The following is a 16,511-nucleotide window of genomic DNA, read 5'->3' as shown; positions in this document are numbered from 1 at the left end:
GCAGCAGTGAGCCAGCAATATTAACCTTCCCTTCTCCACCCACAGCGATGCCCTCCTAGCTAGCCGTCACGGGATGGAGGGCTTCATGGACTCAGGGACACAGACGGACGCCGTGGTGGTGCTGTCCTTGGCTCAGGCCGCCGTGCTTGGCCTGGTCTCCGAAAATGAGCTCTTTGGAGCTACCATAAGCGCCGAGGCCTTCTACCCGGACCTGGGGCCCGAGCTTTCAGGGGCAGCCATGGGAGAGCCCGGGCCACCAGGCCCCGACGTTTACCAGCTGGCCTGCAACGGAAGGGCCTTGGAGGAGCCAGCAGAGGAGGAGGTGCTGGAGGTGGAGGCAGCCTTTGAGAAGCACACCCGGCGGAAGACGCGGCCACCTGTGCGGCTGGTGCCTAAGGTCAAGTTTGAGAAGGTGGAGGAGGAGGAACAGGAGGTCTATGAGGTTTCCGTGCCGGGTGACGACAAGGACGCAGGGCCAGCAGAAGCCCCTGCCGAGGCGGCCAGTGGCGGCTGTGACGCCCTGGTGCAGAGCAGCGCCGTCAAGATGATCGACCTCAGCGCCTTCAGCCGCAAGCCCCGGACGCTCCGGCATCTGCCCCGAACCCCGAGGCCGGAGCTGGACGTACCCCCATATGACCCTCACTTCCCGGCCCCGGCCCGGGATGGCTTCCCCGAGCCCAGCATGGCGCTGCCTGGGCCAGAGGCCTTGCCCACAGAGTGTGGGTTCGAGCCACCCCACCTGGCCCCCCTGAGTGACCCCGAGGCCCCCAGCATGGAGTCCCCGGAGCCTGTCAAGCCGGAACAGGGCTTCGTGTGGCAGGAGGCCAGCGAGTTCGAGGCTGACACGGCGGGTTCGACCGTGGAACGCCACAAGAAGGCCCAGCTGGATCGGCTGGACATCAACGTGCAGATCGACGACTCCTACCTGGTGGAGGCGGGCGACCGCCAGAAGCGCTGGCAGTGCCGCATGTGCGAGAAGTCCTACACGTCTAAGTACAACCTGGTGACGCACATCCTGGGCCACAACGGCATCAAGCCACACTCGTGCCCACACTGCAGCAAGCTCTTCAAGCAGCCCAGCCACCTGCAGACTCACCTGCTGACGCACCAGGGCACCCGGCCCCACAAGTGCCAGGTATGCCACAAGGCCTTCACGCAGACCAGCCACCTCAAGCGCCACATGCTGCTGCACTCGGAGGTCAAGCCCTACAGCTGCCACTTCTGCGGCCGTGGCTTCGCCTACCCCAGCGAGCTCAAGGCCCACGAAGTGAAGCATGAGAGTGGCCGCTGCCATGTCTGCGTCGAGTGCGGCCTGGACTTCTCCACCCTGACCCAGCTCAAGCGCCACCTGGCCTCCCACCAGGGCCCCACCCTCTACCAGTGCCTCGAGTGTGACAAGTCCTTCCACTACCGCAGCCAGTTGCAGAACCACATGCTCAAGCACCAGAACGTGCGACCCTTTGTGTGCACTGAATGCGGCATGGAGTTCAGCCAGATCCACCACCTCAAGCAGCACTCCCTCACCCACAAGGTAAGGCCGTTCCCAGGGCCTGGGGATCTGCCTGCCCCTCCTGCCACTTTTTCATCCAGTACTTTCCAAAGCCCCAGATGGGACCATTTAGGTGGTCTCCTAGTTTTATCATTATATACTTATTTTGATGAGTATTAGAAATCAATTAGTATTAGAAACTAATTGAAATTAGTTTTGTAAGTAGTAAAGCTTTACGCATTCAAAAACATGTATTTGGCCGGGCACAATGGCTCATGCCTGTAATCCCAGCACTTTGGGAGGCCAAGGCAGGCAGATTGCTTGAGTCCTGGAGTTTGAGACCAGCCTGGGCAAAATAATGAGACCCCATCGCTACAAAAAAATTTAAACATGGCCAGGCGTGATGGCTCATGCCTATAATCCCAGCACTTTGGGAGGCCAAGGCAGGCAGATCACCTGAGGTCAGGAGTTCAAGACCAGCCTTGCCAATGGTGAAACCCTGTCTCTACTAAAAATACAAAAATTAGCTGGGTGTGGTGGCGGATGCCTGTAATCCCAGCTACTTGGGAGGCTGAGGCAAGAGAATCGCTTCAACCCGGGAGGCAGAGGTTGCAGTCAGCTGAGACTGCACCATTGCACTCCAGCCTGGGCAACAGAAGCAAAACTCTGTCTCAGAAAAAAAAAAAAAAAAAATTTAAACATTAGCTGGGTGTGGTGGCACACACCTATAGTCCCAGCTACTTGGAAGGCTAAGGTGGGAGGAACACCTGAGCCTGAGAGGCTGAGGTTGCAGTGAGCTGAAATCACGATACTGCACTTCAGCCTGGGCAACCAGACTGAGACCCTGTCTCAAAAAAAAAAAAAAAAAAATCATTTTTAGAACCCCTGCAAGACCCAAGGAACACAGTTTGAGAATCACTGAAGTCTCTTACCCTCCCTATTTTCTAGATGGGAGGACAGAGGCCAGAGAGAGGCCAGGATGCAACAGGGAGGCGTCCTGGCTCAGTGGTCAGAAGTACAGAGGGTGTCCTTTGTTCCTTGTCATGACAAAAGCGAATCAAAACCTGTGACTTCCCTTTAAGAACAGGCTAAATATATTTAATTTTCAAAGCAGAGAAGATGTAAGGAAAAATATTTGTTATGGAAAAGTACAGGTAGTTCTAGAATATGGCTAAACTAGGCACAGTGGCTCGGGAAGGCAGAAAATTGAGCAGCACTTTCTAATCTACCATGTCCCTAAACCCAGCCTTGACCTGTACTCCCCTGCCCTCCATTCCCTGCCTTCAGCCACTAGCCTCCCCGCTTTTCAGCCAATATCACCTCCTCTGAGAGGCCCTCATATCCAGGTAGGTGGAATGAGGCCCCTCGGGTCCCACAATCCCACTCTGGTACTTGGCTGCCCCATGGTTTCCACCAAAATCCCACCAACTTTACCCTTCAAAGCTGAATGTACGTAGAGCTTCCTCTCCCCATAACGGTGGCCTGTGAGTGATACTCCAGGTCAGACTTGCGACCCTGTCTCTCACAATAGACACTATAGGGAGTTGGGGAGCTGTTAACACCCTGCCAGGCCTAGAAACCAGCAATTTGTAGGTTTCATTGCAGAGGCTCCTCCAGTCAACTGGTAGTAGCTGCCTAAAATGTAATGTCAGGAAAGAGTCTAACCAGGCATGGTGCTGCACACCTGTAGTCCCAGCTACTCAGGAGGCTGAGGTGGGAAGTTTGCTCGAACCTGGGAGTTAGAGGCTATGATTGCTCCTATTAATAGCCACTGCACTCTAGCCTGGGCAACATAGCAAGACTTTTTTTTTTTTTTTTTTTTAAGAGAAAAAAAAGGAAGAATTCTGGGCTGGATGCAATGGCTCACACCTGTAATCCCAACACTTTGGGAGACTGAGGCAGGAGAATCACTTGAGCCCAGGAGTTTGAGACCAGCCTGGCTAACATGGTGAAACCCTGGCTCTACTAAAAATATTTTTTAAAAATAGCTGAGTGTGGTGGTGTGCACCTGTAGTCCCAGCTTGAACCCAGGAGGCAGAAATTCCAGTGAGCCAAGATCACACACCACTGTGCTCCAGCCCAGGTGACAGAGCAAGACTCTATCTCAAAAAAAGGAAAAAAATCAAAAAATTAGCCAGGCATGGTGGCACACAACTGTGGTCCAGCTACACATGAGACTGAAGCAGGAGGATCGCTTGAGCCCAGGAGGTCAAGGCTGCAGTGAGCTGTGATTGCACCACTGCACTCCAACCTGGGCAACAGAGCAAGACTGTGTCTCCAAAAAGAGAAAAGGATTCTGAAACTGAATCTAGGCTTGGCAATAAAACCCTATGATTGATTGTTAATGTCTGCACCGAGTGATTGTGCAGGGTGACAGCACATATGCTGTATATTTGCCATCTTTCTCCTCTACTAGGGGACTTAAAAATCCCAAGTCCAGGGCCTGGCGCAGTGGCTCACGCCTGTAATCCCAGCACTTTAGGAGGCTGAGGCAGGCAGGTCACAAGGTCAGGAGTTCGAGGCCAACCTGGCCAACATGGCGAAACCCCGTCTCTACTAAAAATACAAAAATTAGTTGGGCGTGGTAATGGGTGCCTGTAGTCCCAGCTACTCGGGAGGCTGAGGCAGGAGAATTGCTTGAGTCCTGGGAGGCAGAGGTTGCAGTGAGCCAAGATCGTGCCGCTGTACTCTAGCCTGGGCAATGAAAGCAAGACTCCATCTCAAAAAAAAAAAAAAAACAAAAATCCCAAGTCCACAGAGTGTTAATACTGTGAAGAAAAGCTGAAAGCAAAAACCAAAGGCTAATAAAACTGAAAATGTCCCTATTATCAGCCTAAATTTGTACAATGTGCACATCATGTGTTTATAAAATAAACTCCTGAATGGCAGGGCCCCCTGGTGGTCATACACATCTGCGATGTGTCAACAGTGGGTTTACAACACAAGACACAGTCCCTGCTGCTAAGAGACATAGACACGGGAACCATTAAGTTATAATACAAAGTTTTTATACCAAACAAGCAGTTAAGACAGCAGCTGTGGGGCCGGGCGCGGTGGCTCACGCTTGTAATCCCAGCACTTTGGGAGGCCGAGGTGGGCGGATCACGAGGTCAGGAGATCGAGACCACGGTGAAACCCCGTCTCTACTAAAAATACAAAAAATTAGCCGGGCGTGGTGGCGGGCGCCTGTAGTCCCAGCTACTCGGAGAGGCTGAGGCAGGAGAATGGCGTGAACCCGGGAGGCGGAGCTTGCAGTGAGCCGAGATCGTGCCACCGCACTCCAGCCTGGGCGACAGAGCGAGACTCCGTCTCAAAAAAAAAAAAAAAAAAAAAAAAAAAAAAAAAAAAAAAAGACAGCAGCTGTGACCACAGACACATGTCCCACTGGGTTCCTACTAAATTACTAACTCATCAAAAAGAAAACAACTCCCAACTTAAAAAAAAATTCTTTTATTTATTTATTTTTACTTTTTCTTTTTTTTTGAGACGGAGTCTTACTCTGTCACCCAAGCTGGAGTGCAGTGGCATGATCTCGGCTCACTGCAACCTCCGCCTCCTAGGTTTAAGCAATTCTCCTGCCTCAGCCTCTTGAGTAGCTGGGATTACAGGCGCATACCATGCTTAGCTAATTTTTGTATTTTTAGTAGAGATGGAGTTTCACCATGTTGGCTAGCCTGGTCTCGAACTCCTGACCTTGTGATCTGCCCACCTTAGCCTCCCAAAGTGCTGGGATTACAGGCATGAGCCCAGCCTTTTTCAAATTTTAGAGATAGGGTCTTGCTATGTTGTCCACACTGGTCTTGAATTCCTGGCCTCAGGTGATCCTCTTGCCTCAGCCTCCCAAAATGCTGGGATTACAGGTATGAGCCACCGCACCCAGCCCAGCTCCCAGCTTTTATCCTAATTTTCCTCTATGGATAATAAATTGGACCCCTTTGCACACAACACCCTGTCTTGCTCTGGGAGTGACCTCCAAACCGTAGAAAAGAAAGTTCACAGTCCAAACCAGTGGGTTTTCTCCTGGAATCCATGTCTCCTGGGGGTGAATAGCCCAAAGTCCATCAATGATAAGAATCATCTGGGGGCCCTGTTGAGAATAAAAATTCCTGGGCCCGTCCCAGGCCCCATGAATCAGACCCTCCAGGGAGCAGCCTGCAAGGCTGTATGTTGGATAAGAACTACAGGTGGCTGGCTGGGCGCGGTGGCTCACGCTTGTAATCCCAGCACTTTGGGAGGCCGAGGCAGGCGGATCACGAGGTCAGGAGATCGAGACCACGGTGAAACCCTGTCTCTACTAAAAATATAAAAAAAAATCAGCCGGGCGTGGTGGCGGGCGCCTGTAGTCCCAGCTACTCGGAGAGGCTGAGGCAGGAGAATGGCGTGAACCCGGGAGGCGGAGCTTGCAGTGAGCCGAGATCGCGCCACTGCACTCCAGCCTGGGCGGCAGAGCGAGACTCCGCCTCAAAAAAAAAAAAAAAAAAAGAAAAAAGAACTACAGGTGGCTGTTATCACCAGGGAAGTTAGGAAAACACTTTCAAGAGGTCAGTGGATAGGCTCCAGGAGTTTGAGTGCCACTTTTTGGGGGGTGTCCATAGCTTTAATCATATTATCAAAAGGGTCTGTGAACCAAAAAGGCCACCAAGAGACAGCATGGATGATAAAAACACGTACACATGTCCTTGATCTGATGAAACAGTCCACAGACAGCAGGCAGACCCTGTGTCTTCTTGACCACAGGCCCCTGCCGCCTAGCGTGGTACTGGCTTGGAGCAGGTGCCCGGTAAATGGTTGTCGAATGAATGAATGAGCACACGTTTGCCTTAGTGCACTAGTACAGACCTTATGTACACATCCACCCTGGGGGCAGGAGACAGCAGGTATCTGGATCGTTACAGTAAGGCACAGCCTATTTCTGTCTATTACTGAAAGGCTTCCTGGAGTAAGTGGCTCTGCCGCAACATTCTTTGGTGGTTTTAAACAAGTGTTACCTATTTTGGAATACCCTCAAAAAGAGACATTTCCCAGAAACTGTGCCTTTGTGATGCTATGGCCCTGCACCTACCCGGCTCCCCACCAAGAGTCACTGCCAGAGGCTGTGCCCATTGTGTAGCCCTGACCATCACCCCCCACCCCACAGGGCGTGAAGGAGTTCAAGTGCGAGGTGTGTGGCCGGGAGTTCACCCTACAGGCGAACATGAAGCGGCACATGCTGATCCACACCAGCGTCCGGCCCTACCAGTGCCACATCTGCTTCAAGACCTTTGTGCAGAAGCAGACCCTCAAGACCCACATGATTGTACACTCACCCGTGAAGCCATTCAAATGCAAGGTACCAGGCCGTCAGGCCCCGGGGCTGGGACCTCCCCAAGGGTGGCCTGGAATCAGCATGCCTGCAACAGCTGTGGCCCACCAAGCGCCGGCCTGGCCAGTGCGGGCAAGAGGAGCCCCGGCCGGGTGAAACTTAGCCTGGGCTTTGGGGGTTGGGAGGGCAGGTGGGGATTCAGATCCTGAAAACTGCTGAAGTTGGTTTTTTCTGAGAGCTGGGGAGGGAGTGAAGGTCATGGTGCAGGCACAGAGAAAGGACCCCAGCCTGAGGGCTCAGTGCAGCTCGAGATCCAAGCCCTGGGTTTCTGATAACTCCAGCTCAGAGAAAGTGGGGCAGACCTGGCCGGGCGCGGTGGCTCACGCCTGTAATCCCAGCATTTTGGGAGGCCGAGGCAGGTGGATCACAAGGTCAGGAGATCGAGACCACCCTGGCTAACACAGTGAAACCCCGTCTCTACTAAAAACACAAAAAATTAGCTGGGCGTGGTGGCGGGCGCCTGTAGTCCCAGCTGAGGCAGGAAAATGGCGTGAACCCAGGAGGCGGAGCTTGCAGTGAGCTGAGATTGCGCCACTGTACTCCAGCCTGGGCGACAGAGTGAGACTCCGTCTCAAAAAAAAGAAAAGAAAGTGGGGCAGACCCACAGGAGCAGTGACCCGCAATGGATGGCTTGTGTCCCTGTCTCTCGGGTGTCTGGGGTCACATGGAAAAGCATAAAGAGAGAACTGTCCATAAAGAACAGGATTCTGGGCCAGGCATGGTGGTGCATGCCTGTAATCCCAGCATTTTGGGAAGCTGAAGTGGGTGGATCATTTGAGGTAAGGAGTTCGAGACCAGCCTAGCCAGTGTGGTGAAACCCCTTCTCTACTAAACATACAAAAAATTAGCCGGGCGTGGTGGCACGTGCCTATAGTCCCAGCTACTCGGGAGGCTAAGGCAGGAGAATCACTTGAACCCAGGAGGCAGAAGTTGCAGTGAGCCGAGATCACGCCACTGCACTCCAGCCTGGGCGACAGAGTGAGAGTCTGTCTCAAAAAAAAAAAAAAAAAAAAAAAAGGATTCTGCCCAGCCATAGAGGTGGGAGTGGGCTGGGGTCCAGGGAAAGCAGGTTCCCCACAGGCTCAGGACACCGGGTTGATGTGTTCTAGGTGTGTGGGAAGTCCTTCAACCGCATGTACAACCTGCTGGGCCACATGCATCTGCACGCGGGCAGCAAGCCCTTCAAGTGCCCCTACTGCTCCAGCAAGTTTAATCTCAAGGGCAACCTGAGCCGGCACATGAAGGTCAAGCATGGCGTCATGGACATCGGCCTGGACAGCCAAGGTGGGTGGGCCAAGCGCAATGGACAGAGCAGGAATGATACGAACATGGCGCACTCAGGAGCCTCCTGCCCAGTTAGAGGAGTGGGGAGGCTGGCCAAGGCTGAGACTTCATTGGGGTGGGCTCAGGTCTGGAGAGGGGGGGACCCTGGAGGGCCATGATGACAATAACGATGGGATATTTATGTCTTCTTCAAAGGACTTAAATGAGCTCACGTAAACAATATAATAAAAATCATAACTAACATTTATTGAGTGCTAACTGTGTGCCAGGCCTTTATTAACTCATGTGATCCTCAAAGCGAAGTTGGCTCTGTTAGTATCATCATTTTACAGCTGCAGAAACTGAAGAACAGAGAAGTTAGGTAGCTCATGCAAGATGACAACACAGCAGGAGGTGATAGACACTTTCGTTTGTTACCGTGAGATAATATTTCAAATAAGTAGATGGGAAAGAAAGTTAAAAAGGGGAAAAAATGGCAGCTGGAAAGATAAGGGAGAGCCAGATGAGGTCCCAACTCCAAGTACACCATGGGAGGTCCTAGGGAAGGGACATGCAGAGGGGAGATCTGAGCTTCCCGGCAACCAAGGCAAAAAAGTGTCAATCAGTCACACTCTTCACAAGTGCCTGCCAGAGACTATAACCCACGTACTCATGAAACGGCCAGACAGTCCTGATGTTAAGATCTGGGAGAAATTTTAGGAGAGGATTCTACGCCTCAGCACTTCATAGAAGTTTCGGAGGCTGTCAGAAAACATCCCAAGTGTTAGCGGTAGCCTTTGCCTCCAGCAGTGGTCAGTACTTAAAGCATTTCTGTTGGGTGACAGCAAAGCTGTTAGCCTTTCTGGCCTCATGGTGGGGAGGGACTGCTGTGGAGACTCCACAGGAAGGAGGGAGCCAACAGCGCTACAGAGAGACTCCTTCTACAGTTTGGAGCTATTTCTGGTGCTCTGGCTGGGCATGATGGCTCACACCTATAATCCTGGCACTTTGGGAGGCTGAGGCAGGAGGATCACTTAAGGCCAGGAGTTTGATACCAAACCAGGCAACATAGTGAGACCTGGTCTCTACAAAAATATTTTTAAATTATCTGGGTGTGGTGGCGTGTGCCTATAATCTCAGCTACTTGGGAGTCTAGGGCAGGAAGATCACTTGAGTCCATGAGTTCAAGGCTGCAGTAAACTGTGATCGGACCACAGCACTCCAGCCTGGGTGGCAAAGCAAGACCCTATCGCCAAATAATAATAAAGAAATTCTGGTGTGCCTCTGAGTCACACCAGCTGGGCACATGCCTTGGCAGTAACCAGGTGAGCTGACTTGCCACGTGGGATTATTTACTGGAACGCAGTCAGGCATGCGGGGACAGCTGCAGTAGCCTTAACTCTGGTTTTGGAACAGCTGACCAGTGAATGGCCTGGATTTTCTGGCAGAAACAGGTATCTCAGTTGTTTTGTTTTGTTTTTCAGTTGTCTATTAAGGTTGCTTCCAGTAGATGAGAATGAAACCCCGTCAGCTGCTCTTGGTAGCTCCTTGCTACTCAAAATGTGGTAGGAGGATGAGCAGCGTCGGCCCCACCTGGGATCTTGCTGGCCTCTCAGCTCCACCCACACCTGCTGAGTCAGACTCTACACTTCAAAAAGATCTCTGGGCCATTTGTTGCACAGTCAAGTTTGAGACCCACTAGACCAGACTAGTGCCTCAGAGTCTCCTGCAGGGCTTTGTTGAAACAAAGTGCTGGCCCCACCCCTAGAGTTTCTGATTCAGTAGATCTGGGGTGGGGTCTGAGACGCTGCCTTTCCCACAGGTTCCCAGTTCTTAGCAAAGGGGCCGCTGGTTCAGGGATCTCACGTTGAGAACCTTTGATCCAGACTGCAGAGGGCTGGCTGGCAAATCAGCTGCATGTTGGGAGTCACCTGAGGAATGTTTTAAATGCTAATGCCTGAGTTTGGACCTGAGGTTCAAATATAAGTGATCTGGAATGTGGCCTGGGATCAGGATTTTTGTAAAGCTCTTTGGGTGATTCCATGTGTGCAGTAGATTTTGAGAGCTGTATTCTAGTGGATCTGCCCTGTTGCTAACCCACCAGAAGGAACCAGAGCAGAACATGCCCTTTTGGAAATAACTGGGACCATGAAGAGACTGTCAAATGTTACAGCTCTTTTAGAATTTGTTAGGCTGGGTGTACTGACTCACACCTGTAATCCCAACACTTTGGGAGGCCAAGGTGGGCAGATCACCTGAGGTTGGGAGTTCGAGACCAGCCTGGCTAACATGATGAAACCTCGTCTCTACTAAAAATACGAAAATTAGCTGGGCGTGTTGGCACATGCGTGTAACCCCCAGCTACTCGGAAGGCTGAGGCAGGAGAATCACTTGAACCTGGGAGGCGGAGGTTGCAGTGAGCCGAGATCGTGTCACTGCATTCCAGCCTGGGTGACAGAGTGAGACTTTGACTCAAAAAAAAAAAAAAAAAAAAAAGAATTTGTTTAGCAGGTTTTTGTTTTTACCAGAAATCGCCCCACCCCCACCCCACCGCCCAAAGATTTTTTAAAAAGACTGTCCCTGTACACCTTGTTCCTAGGGGTGGTTAAGGCACAACCTCTTTCTATATGAGCTCAGTCACCAGGGATGCTTACAATTGCTCTATTCCTGGCTGTACCCGATGACAGAATGAAGCGATTGGCGCTGGAACAACTGGGCTCCAGGTCCCCACCTCCCACATAGAGTCCTGGTCTGGGAAGCCCAGGCTTGATGCGTATGCAGAAGGAAGGCAGCATACATTCTAGACAGAACGATCTAGTAACTATGGGGCTGTCATTTGGGGAGGTGGATCAATGTCCTTATAAAAAATGCTACAGACTATTCTCTGGGGCCCACAGGACAGGACCAATAGACTTGATAAACATAATGGGGACGGTGTACAGAGATCCACAAGTAGAAATTTTCCCAAGGTGCTTTATTTAGCTTATTTTTAAAACAGCTGTGTAACATGAGGGTGTGGCACTAGGACTGAGGGAAGAAACAGCCCAAATCTATAAGATATGGGTCAAGTGACCTTGTTTTATAAAGTCCGGAAGACTCACAGTGTGTAGATGCTACAGGCACAAGTAACAGATGCCCATTCAGACTGGCCTAAACAATAAGGAAATCGATTAAGAAATGGCCCAAGGCCAGGTGTGGTAGCGCACACCTTTCGTCCCAGCTACTCGGGAGGCTGAGTTGGGAGGATCATTTTGAGTTTGAGGCTGCAGTGAGCCATGATTGCACCACTGCACTCCAGCCTTGGCAGCAGGGCAAGACCTTGTCAAAAAAAAAAAGAAATGGGGCCAGGTGCAGTGGCTCACGCCTATAATCCCAGCACTTTGAGAGGCCGAGGCAGGCGGAGCACCTGAGATTGGGAGTTCGAGACCAGCCTGACCAACATGGAGAAGCCCCGTCTCTACTAAAAATACAAAAAAAAATAGCCAGGTATGGTGGCGGGTGCCTGTAATCTCAGCTACTCGGGAGGCTGAGGCAGGAGAATCGCTTGACCCCGGGAGGCAGAGGTTGTGATGAGCCAAGATTGCACCATTGCACTCCAGCCTGGGCAACAAGAGCGAAACTCAGTTTCAAAAGACAAAGAAAAGAAATGGTTCAAAGTCTAGGCCCTCTTCAGAGCTGGCTGATTCAGCTTGCCAACAGTGACATCAGGGTGAGGCTTCCTCTGTCCACAGCATTAGCTGCGAATATCCTCATGGTCACAAGATAGCTGCCAATGGCCGTCAGGGTGTGTGCTTCCTTGTTCACATCCAGTGGAAGAGTGACAGCCTGCTCCCCTTAACTCTCTGACACCAATGAGAAGGTGCTAAGAACTTACTAGTAGGCCTTTCCTCATGACCCACTCAACAGGATTGGGTCACATGCCTATTCCTGAACCACTAATTGGGAAGGGATGGGATTACTCTTAGACCAGTGGTTCTCGACTGAGCGTGAGTTTGTCTTCCAGGTCACATTTGGCCATGTTTGGAGACATTTATGGTTGTCACAACTGGGGTGATGCTACTGGCATCTCATGGGTAGAGGCCAGGGATGCTGTTAAACATACTACAATGCACAAGACAGCCCCACAGCAAAGAATTATGGCCCTAAGTGCCAAGGTTGAGAAAGCCTGCCTTAGATCTGTCAGGGCTGCCCCTAGCCTGGGGTCTGTTTCCCCCAAAACATACATATCTCCGCGGACAGGGCCAGAATGCACTTTGGGGGCCAGCCACAGCCCCTGCCAGCCTCCCAGGTCCCCCAGATCCTACCCTGGGCTTCCCCTGTAAGAGCTTTATAATGAGATTTCAATTTTATAAAATTACAAGGGGCCTCTTTAAGAGTTTTTGCCTGAGGCCGGGCGCAGTGGCTCACGCTTGTAATCCCAGCACTTTGGGAGGCCGAGGCGGGTGGATCACGAGGTCAGGAGATCGAGACCATGGTGAAACCCCATCTCTACTAAAAATACAAAAAAATTAGCCGGGCGTGGTGGCGGGCGCCTGTAGTCCCAGCTACTCGGAGAGGCTGAGGCAGGAGAATGGAGTGAACCCGGGAGGCGGAGCTTGCAGTGAGCCGAGATTGCGCCACTGCACTCCAGCCTGGGCGACAGAGTGAGACTCCATCTCAAAAAAAAAAAAAAAAAAAAGAGTTTTTGCCTGATATATCTTTATGAACTTACCCTGAGTGTTTGTCTGTCCCTAGAGAGCCAGCCCCAAGGATGCCAATGGCTAGGACCGATAGAAAAGCACAGATGCTGGCAGGAGGCCAGAGGAGGAACAGCACCCTCCAGCAGTTTGAGGCAGAGCAGCACAGTGGCTCAGAACAACAGCATGTGCTGGGTGACCTTTGGCAAATTGATTCACCTCTCTAAACCTCAGCCTTTTGAGCTGCTAAATGGGGTTGTTGTGATTGTTGGATGAGGCGAGGCCTGTGAAGTGGCTGGCATGCAGCAGGTACTGGTAAGTGTCGCAAAGGTGATGTCATGCAGGCAGCTTCCCGTGGCCAATGAGAAACACTGCAGAGAAGGAATAGGTAGGGCTTAGTGACTTTGACGGGTCAGTGGAGGAATGACCCAAAGAAGACTTCAAGGCCAGGCCTGCAGTTCTCCACCACAAGGGCCCTCACTGATAGCATCCACTCCCCCACACTCAGCTTTGGGGCCTAGGTCTGGTGACCCAGCTAGAAGCCACAGGACCCTGAGGCGTCCGAGGGTGGGAAGGCTGAGAGGCAGCTGAGACTCCTGGAGGCCGTGACTGGGAAGCCCTCTCTTTAGAAAGGCCATCAGCTTCCTGCGTGGGGGTGACTGGCTCCTCCCGAGACGGCAGCCAGGTCTGACTGTGCCCCTCTCTTACAGACCCCATGATGGAGCTGACAGGCACTGACCCTTCAGAGCTCGACGGCCAGCAGGAGATGGAGGACTTCGAGGAGAACGCCTACAGCTACGCGAGCGTGGACAGCAGCGCCGAGGCCAGTGTCCTCACTGAACAGGCCATGAAAGAGATGGCCTACTACAACGTACTATAGCGCAAGCTGCGCCACCCTAACGGGGGCCGGGGGGCCAGGGCATGGGGGTGAGACCCATGGGCTGCAGGCTGCACCTCCTGCAGCCGAGAAACAAGCTACTGCCCCACTGTTCTGAGCCCTCCCTCCCCGAGTCATTTGCACCACTAGGGACCTTTAGACCAAATGGAGACTGTACTACTGGCCCCGGCTGTGAGCCAGCACAGGCCCAGGCATCCCAGCAAGGGAAGGAGAACACACAAGGCCCAGATCTGGGTCTCTCTGGCCTGCTTCCGTGGGGAGTGGGAGAAGTGGGGCCACTGGGGACAGGTCACAAGGGCACAGGCCCTCGGGGTCTCTCCAGGCCCAGCAGAGCTCTTCAGGGGTCTTGACACTGGAAGAAGAGACCACTTGAGCCATGTCTTTTTTGCGGGCATCTCCGGCCTCTAAGGATGTCTGGGCTCCCCTCTGGCCAGTACTGCCCACCCCTACCTTCTCCAGGCCCCCTTCCCCGCCCTGTTGATGGACCGCCAGGCAGGGCACTCTGCCTTCTACCTCCCGGGGTCTCCCATGCGCTCCTCAAGCCAGGCGTGCATGTGGCCCTGGCCCTGGCCTGCAGGACAGCTGGGGGGAGCCTAGCCCCAGAAGACCCCTGTCCTACATCCCTTTCTGGAAGTGGATGTCCCTAAAGTGGATTGCAACACATGTCATCCACTTCGGCCCTAGCTGGAGCGCCTCACCAGGGGGCCCCCACTAGCAACAAAGCCAGGACAGGCCCCGCGTCAGGCACACACTAACAAAACCAGAAGCATGGGGCAGGGCAGGGCAGAGTGAGGGCACCATGGGGGACCAAGAAGGGCTGTCCTTGGGGGAGGCCCAGGACCACCTGTCGGGGAGGGGGACTGCAGTCATTTCTTATTCCTCAGTGTCCACCTCGCGACGGGGATAGCCACAAGTCAGCAGCTCCCCGGAAAGAGCAACGTATTTAAAAAAGGCAAGTGACGCCCACAGGGGGAAATCAAGGGTTTTTTTTTGAGCAAAGGGGGTCTTCTGAAGGTAAATTATTATTTTTTTCTTTCCAACTGTGTGTCACCTATGACCTTTTCTGATGGAGATGCATTTTCTTTTTCCAAGCGTAGCTTCCTCGTGTGCTGTGCGTGCTTCCTACCTACCCACCCCGAGCAGCCTGGCCGGGCAGGACTGGGGCTCCATGGGGACTGTCATCCTGGCCCTGGAGGTGCAGCCGCTGGCAGCAGCCTCAGCAGGCTGGGGTGGGAGGCAGGAGAAGGCAGAGCTGGGAAGCCCTCCACCCCTGCCTGGCTCCTGCAGTCGCTGACTTGCTCCGTCCCATGTCCCATCCTCGGCTGTCAGGGCTACTGACTCTGCTCAGCCAACAGCTAGCTCCCTCGCTCACCTGCTCTCTTCCCCTCTGTTCCCATGCCAGCTCCTGCCCCTGGAACCAGAAACGACAGGCCCAGGGCAGTGAAATACCATATTCAGGAACTCTAGGGCACCCGGACCCCCGCTCACTCGCCTCCTGAGGCCTCAGTGGGGAGGGGCAAGCAGGGGTCTTCCCCAAAGGCACAGATGAAGCCACTAGCTTCAGCCTAGAAACCCGGAGAAGGGAACAGCCTGGGGTGGGAGGAACCAGTCTGCAGCACAGCCACCCCCAAGGCTGGATCCTTAAGTGAAGGACCAAGCCAGGCCTCAGGGTGACTGTGATCAGGACTGAGGGGTAGACAAGGTGGCCCAAGTATGGCTTCCAGACCCCGAAGCCCCACGACCTCCTAGGTGCCCGCCATGATGACCCTCAGGTGGCAGTGACCCCGTCACTGTATAAGACATTTTCTCCTGCTGAGCAGAAGGCATCATCCCCTGCAACTACCTCTTCCCACGTCTTTCTCCCCTGGTACCAAAAAGAACCCTGTACCTCCTCCTCCTCCTCCCTCCTGCCAGTGCAGTGGCCTTGGTCTTGGAAGCTGAAGGGAGAAGGTCTGGCCCCCAGGGTGGGGCTCTCCTTTCCCTCCCCGAGCCCCGCCGTCAGCACTGGCCCTCTGTGAGGTTCGATACTTGAAAGCCCCCTGCCCTGTGCCTTGGACCTGGGCAAAGCTAGGAGGAGGAAACAGCACAACTCACAGTTTGAGCTGGAGGGTGGTCTCGGCAAGGCTCCTGTCTGCACCCCTCCCTAACCTTCTCAAAAGAGGTGCACGGCCTCTCGGGTGACTTGGAAACTCCTGGACAAATTCCATTCTAACTAACTTATTTTGACATGTATACAAACCAACTGTTTAGAGATTCCACTTGTGCAAAGCCCTACTGTGTTTTTATGTTCCTGTTTAAAAGAGAAGTTTACTTAGCAATAATTATAAATAAATGAATATTCTTTAGTGAGGTGACTGCAAATGCTTCTTTCCCCAGCTCTTGGGGACCTGGCCCTCACTGCCAGTGGGAACTCCCAGCAAAACTTCCCAGCCCCACACAGCAGGGCTGCACTCTCCAGGGCCCTGGGCAGCCATCCTCTGCACTGGAATGGCCACCTGCAGGGCCAGGCGCCTACAGCCAGCTGCCCCGGGCCCAAGAGAGTCGTGTGGGCCAAGGCCCCTGTATTCCCACCACTTGCAGAGAAAAGCTGCTTCCCCCCCACACCCACCAACATGGCTTCAGGAAAGAAGCCAGCTCCCGATGCCAGGCTGGACTTCAGAGGCTGCATTCTGCAGAGCTGCCAGCCCTGTGCTGGTGACAGGCAAGAAGAGGCAGGAAGCCTTGAGCTTCCTCCCAGGGGCTGGGCCTGCTGGAGCAAGCAGTCTACATTTCTTCTTATAGCCCTGAGAGTTTCAGGGCATTACTCAGGAAAAGGAAGCGGGG

The 16,511-nt window shown here is 53.1% G+C and overlaps 1 protein-coding gene and 1 non-coding gene across 12 annotated transcripts in view; both read left to right on the top strand.

Annotated features, from left to right (window-relative positions):
- The window catches only part of ZNF710 (zinc finger protein 710), an 82,957-nt gene extending 66,924 nt beyond the window's left edge, over nucleotides 1-16,033 (top strand). For 4 of the 11 annotated variants that reach the window (XM_055277215.2, XM_055277217.2, XM_055277216.2 and 1 more), the window contains exons 2-5: nucleotides 46-1,531; nucleotides 6,627-6,818; nucleotides 7,961-8,135; nucleotides 13,501-16,033. In XM_055277215.2, the coding sequence (XP_055133190.1) occupies nucleotides 74-1,531; nucleotides 6,627-6,818; nucleotides 7,961-8,135; nucleotides 13,501-13,670 (1,995 nt within the window). In that variant the 5' untranslated portion in view covers nucleotides 46-73 and the 3' untranslated portion in view covers nucleotides 13,671-16,033. Of the gene's footprint in view, nucleotides 1-45; nucleotides 1,532-6,626; nucleotides 6,819-7,960; nucleotides 8,136-12,848 lie in introns of all 11 variants that reach the window. The other 7 variants (XM_063638560.1, XM_063638564.1, XM_063638562.1 and 4 more) reach the window with 3 other exon arrangements.
- LOC129483656 (U7 small nuclear RNA) lies at nucleotides 10,277-10,339 on the top strand. The gene has a single exon (XR_008658162.1). It is a non-coding gene; the product is annotated as a U7 small nuclear RNA (small nuclear RNA).
- Nucleotides 16,034-16,511: the final 478 nt, after the last annotated feature.

The sequence above is a fragment of the Symphalangus syndactylus genome, chromosome 5 (assembly GCF_028878055.3).
Source record: "Symphalangus syndactylus isolate Jambi chromosome 5, NHGRI_mSymSyn1-v2.1_pri, whole genome shotgun sequence".
NCBI classification, from domain to species: Eukaryota; Metazoa; Chordata; class Mammalia; order Primates; family Hylobatidae; genus Symphalangus; species Symphalangus syndactylus.
Note: the sequence above shows the minus strand (reverse complement) of the source record. Positions and strands in the feature narration are given on the sequence as shown.